Below are 5027 nucleotides of genomic sequence, written 5' to 3'. Positions count from 1 at the left end.
GGTGCACCACTGCGCAGGCGCGGCCCCGGGACCATGGCGGCCGCATTGCTGCTCCTGGGCGCCCTCCGCCGAGGACCCTGGCCGGGTCCGGAGCGGCTGTGGGGCCCGGGCCTCCTCGCCGGGGCTGGGAGCAGGCGGCCGTACGTGGTCCGCAGGCCCCCGGTGGGTGTCGCCGAAGCTGGCGGCCGGGCCCTGCAGGTAACCCCGCCGCAGCTGCCCGGGCCCCTGGTGGGGTCCATCGTTTTGCCCGCCTCCTTGGCCCGGCCCGGGGCTCGCCATTTCCGGCGCGGCTGGCGCCCCCCGGGCCACGGGGCGTGTTGGCGTGGCCGCGGGCTCGTTACTGACGGAACGCCCCGCCCCGCCCCGCGGGAGAGCCCGCCAGTCCGGGCTGCAGACCTCGCGGGGACGCGCCTTTGATCTTTCTGGAAAGACGGGCGGGCTCACGGCTTGCTGTGCCGTGCTCTCAAGTCTGTGTTTATTTTTCAGAGTTTGCAATTGCGAACGCTAACCCCAACCTTTGAAGGGATCAGGGGATTGTTACTGAAACAGCATCTACTTCAAAATCCATTCAGACTCTGGCAACTTTTAGGTGTGTATCTATTGAAACCTAAGTGACAGTGACGGGGCAGACGTAGTGGCATTTGTGAATATACTGTCTTGCTTCCATCAGTTGATGAACCACGTGGAGAAGAGTGGATCCTGCTACCTCCCCTTGCAGGGTTGCAGCCTAGGAGCCGTAGCCTGGGCGTGTAGCAGGTGCTGCCATCTAGGACAGAGTCGCTTAAGGAAGCACCTCTCTCCCAATATGTCCTCGCAGTCAGAGTGACATATCCCTGGTTAGGATAATGGTACCAGCTTGACATTGACAAGAAAATGGGAATAATCACAAGAGGACCTTTGTCCTCTATTTATTATGAGTCCTGTGAGAGCCACAGTCTAGATAATTGGAAATGGAAGTTTTCAAAAGGGGAGTTTTGTCGAAGGCTCAAAAAGATGATTTTGTTTTGAGGTTTTTGGCACTGGCAATTGAACCCAGGGGCACTCAACCACTGAACCACATCCCCAGCTTGTTTTTTATCTATTTTTTAAAATATTTTTAGTTAAAGATGAACACAATACCTTTATTTTTTTTAATATGATGCTGAGGATCGAACCCACTACCCCACATGTGTGAGGCAAGCATTCGACCACTGACCTACAACCCCAACCCCATTTTTTTATTTTTTATTTTATGACATGGTCTTGCCAGGTTGTGTAGGGCCTCACTAAGTTGCTGAGTGGCTTTAAATTTTGATCCTCCGACTTCAGCCTCCTAAGCCACTGGGATTATAGGCCTGTGCCAAAATGCCACCCCCTTTTCTTTTTTTCTTTGAGAAAAGGCCTCACTAAATTATTGAAGCTGGCTTTGAACTCCTGACCCTCCTGCCTCAGCCTCTTGAGCCACTGGCTTTATGGGCATGCACCACCACGCCCGGCTGTAGTTGGCTTTCTTTTTCTTTTTTTTTTTTCATTGCAAATGGTCACAATACCTTGATTTAATTTATTTATTTTTACGTGATGCTGAGGATCAAACTGAGGGTTTCACATACGCGGGGCGAGCACTCTACCACTGAGCCCCAGCCCGTAGTAGGCTTTCTTGGAAAAGGTTTTTATTATCTAGTTAGCTCCCAGAACATTGTAGTAAGTATCTATAAAATGGCTCCAAATGTTTTATATCCAGAGGGTAATTTAAAATACCCTACAACCAGCTGGGCATAGTGGCGCACGCCTGTAATTCAGCGGCTCTGGAGGCTGAGGCAGAAGGATCACGAGTTCAAAGCCAGCCTCAGCAACTTAGTGAGGCCCTAAGCAACTCAGCAAGACCCTGTTCCTAAATAAAATATAAAAAAGGGCTGGGGATATGGCTCAGTGGTTAAGCACCTTTGGGTTCAATCCCCAGTACCCAAAAAAAAAGTACCCTACAAATAATTTGCTTATTGTTGGAGTGCACCATTGAGTGAAACACTGTGACATTCTGCAGCCTCTTTGAACTTAGGTTCAAGGACCTGGAGGATTGAGGCCATAATTTCACTCCTTCTCACCCAGCTGAAATGGGGAAAGTGAACTAGGTAAACTAATGTGGTCAGAAAGTGCTGTGCCTACCGATTGGTTGTGCCTCAGCATGTCACTTATGTGTTTCAGTGCTTCATTTGTGCCCAGTGATGCTTAGACAGGAGGCCCAGACCCCAGCCCTCCAGAACTCCTGTTCTTGGCTTCACATGACAGTCAAGGTGGTCTGCTTGGCATTCTATTAAAGTTTGTGAAAAATGTTGCAGTTGAAGTCATGGTTGTGATAATTCCCCATTTATTCGGAATTGGGATAAGACCAGAGGTTTGGCCGATCAGTCTGGGACAGTGGTTGCTGCTTTTGTCACATGTGCCAAAGCCACTTATGTTGTTCCTTTGTTTAGTTCTGTTTATAGCAATGTAAGTGATTGTTCTCCAACAAAATATAACGTTTTTTCCAATTTCTGTTCCAGACATGTTTTTTTCAGTGCTAGTGATAGAACCCAAGGCCTTGCAAGTGCTAAGCTCTACCACTGAGCTATTCTCCCTTTTATTTCCTCATGTTAACAAATTTAAGTAGCAGAGGTATTTGACTTCATATGTTGAAATAGTTTGTTATTTTCTAATTAGCCGATACAGTACTGAGAATGATGAAAGGGAATATTTCATCTCAGACTTACAACTTTTTTAACCTTTATTTTATTTATATATATTTATGTGGTGCTGAGGATTGAACCCAGTGCCTCACACATGCTAAGCAAGTGCTCCACCACTGAGCTACGACCCCCGCCCCAGACTTACAACTCTTGTGGTCGCAAGTTTCAGGTGGTTTTTGTTGTGATTTGGTTATTTGAGAATGTTTTGTTCTCTTGTGTATCTCCCCTGTAGTTGGAAATCTTGGTTAGGTTCTTTCCCTATTGCTTGTAGGTGGTACTTACTATTTCAACACCTCAACGATGAAGCAGAAAAATAACGACAATGATAAATCCAAGAGGAAGGCCCCTGAAGATGACGAAGGTATGCATATCTGGTGTTCTGACACAGTGGCTCCATCTGCTTGTCCTCACGTGTGCTCGCCGCTTGGCAAGGTAAAGCCTGTGTGGTACAGCGAGGGGAGCCTGGGGACTGTGGGTGCTGCCCTTGTGCCCCCGCCCCCACCTCTGTCTGACTGCTGGGTCCTTTGTGCATGTTGTGTGGAGATGTTTCCATGGACACCTGTGCCTCTGCACAAAAAGTGTGAGTCTCAAATCTACCCCAGGAGTACCAGAGTGCCTTGGCTGAAATAGCCCTAACCACCTGTTCAGTGTTGCCACGGTCCCTGGGCTTGGGAAGCAGGCCCCAGAGGAAACAGTGAGGAGGAAAGGACAGTTGAGTAGGACAGACGAAGTCCAATATAAGAGTTACCTTTGCGTACCAGTTAGTCTGCCCCACTCTAGACCACAGCTGACTCACTGCTCACTTGCAGAACCTAAGGGTATGCTGCGTGTCTTGGTCTCACCTTTCCTCTAGACTAGGGCTCCTTCAACAGTGTGAGGGGTGAAGGAAATAAAATAGTAAGTTTGACTTAGTTTCTGAGACCTCTATCTAAGATAAAGCTGGGTTTTTGCTTTTAGCCATTTGGCACTAATAATAATGATGGAAATTGTCACTCCTTAGAAATTATTGGTGTGTGCTTCACACTGTGGTGAATGATTTACATACTTTATTTTTAAATGGACACAATTCCTTAGCTGGGGCTGGGGCTCAGCAGTAGAGCACTTGCCTCACAAGTGTGAGGCACTGGGTTCGATCCTCAGCACCACATAAAAATAAATAAATAAAAATAAAGATATTGTGTCCATCTACAACTAAAAAAATTTTTTTAATGGACACAATACCTTTATTTTATTTTTATTTTTATGTGGTGCTGAGGATTAAACCGAGTGCCTCACACATGCTATGCAAGTGCTCTACCACTGAACCACAACCCCAGCCCACTCTTATTTTTTAAGGCAGGATCTACTAAGTTGCTTATGTCCTTGCTAAATTGCTAAGACTAGCCTCAAACTTGCCATCCTCCTATCTCAGCCTCTCAAGTTGCTGGGATTACAGACATGCACCACCACACCTGATCCATCTCTTGTTTTTTTTTTCTTCTTTTTTGTTTTTATTTTTATTTTATTTTGATACTGGGGATTGAACTCAAGGGCACTTTACCACTAACCTACGTACTGAGCCCATTTTATTTTATTTTTTTAGTTGTAGATGGACATAATTTTTTATTTATTTATTTTTATGTGGTGCCAAGGATCAAACTTAGTGCCTCACACATGCTAAGCATGTGCTCTACCACTGAGCCACAACCCTAGTCCTAACCTTTTTATTTTTTATTTTGAAACAGGACCTTACTAAATCCCTGAGGTAGACCTAGAACAACCAATCCTTCTGTCTCAGTTTCCCAAGTTGCTGGGATTACAAGTTGTATGCCACTGTGCCCGTCTTTAGATCACAAAATAAACTTCATTCAAATGGGATGTGTTTAATTGGAGAGAAGTTTGTTGATAGGTAAAGAATTGGGATCATGCTGGGCACAGTGGTACAAACACCTGTAATCCCAGCAATTCAGAAGGCTGATGCAGGAGGATTACAAGTTCAAGGCCAATCTCAGCAATTTAGCAAGACTAAGCAATTTAGCTGGACCCTGTCTCACAATTTAGTGCGAAAAATGATTGATTGATTGATTGATTGATATCAGAGATTGAATGAACCCAGGGGTGCTTAAACCACTGAGCCACATCCCCAGCCTTTTATTCGAGACAGGATCTCATTAAGGCCTGGCTAAATTGCTGAGGCTGGCTTTGACTTGAGATCAGCCTTGGCCTCCTGAGCCGCTGGGATTACAGGTGTGAATCATTGTGCCTGGCTCAAAATAAGAAAAATTTTTTTTAATATTTATTTTTTAGTTATAGGTGGACACAATATCTTTATTTTTTTTTTTTTTT

The 5027-nt window shown here is 45.7% G+C and overlaps 1 protein-coding gene across 4 annotated transcripts in view; it reads left to right on the top strand.

Moving 5' to 3' along the window:
- The window catches only part of Spg7 (SPG7 matrix AAA peptidase subunit, paraplegin), a 31724-nt gene continuing 26697 nt past the window's right edge, over positions 1–5027 (top strand). For 2 of the 4 annotated variants that reach the window (XM_048792640.1, XM_048792641.1), the window contains exons 1-3: positions 1–198; positions 487–589; positions 2974–3063. In XM_048792640.1, coding sequence (XP_048648597.1) covers positions 34–198; positions 487–589; positions 2974–3063 — 358 coding nt within the window. In that variant the 5' untranslated portion in view covers positions 1–33. The remainder of the gene's footprint in view (positions 199–486; positions 590–2973; positions 3064–5027) is intronic. The other 2 variants (XM_048792639.1, XM_015495945.1) reach the window with 1 other exon arrangement.

The sequence above is a fragment of the Marmota marmota genome, unplaced genomic scaffold (genome assembly GCF_001458135.2).
Source record: "Marmota marmota marmota unplaced genomic scaffold, marMar, whole genome shotgun sequence".
Taxonomy (NCBI): Eukaryota; Metazoa; Chordata; class Mammalia; order Rodentia; family Sciuridae; genus Marmota; species Marmota marmota.
Note: the sequence above shows the minus strand (reverse complement) of the source record. Positions and strands in the feature narration are given on the sequence as shown.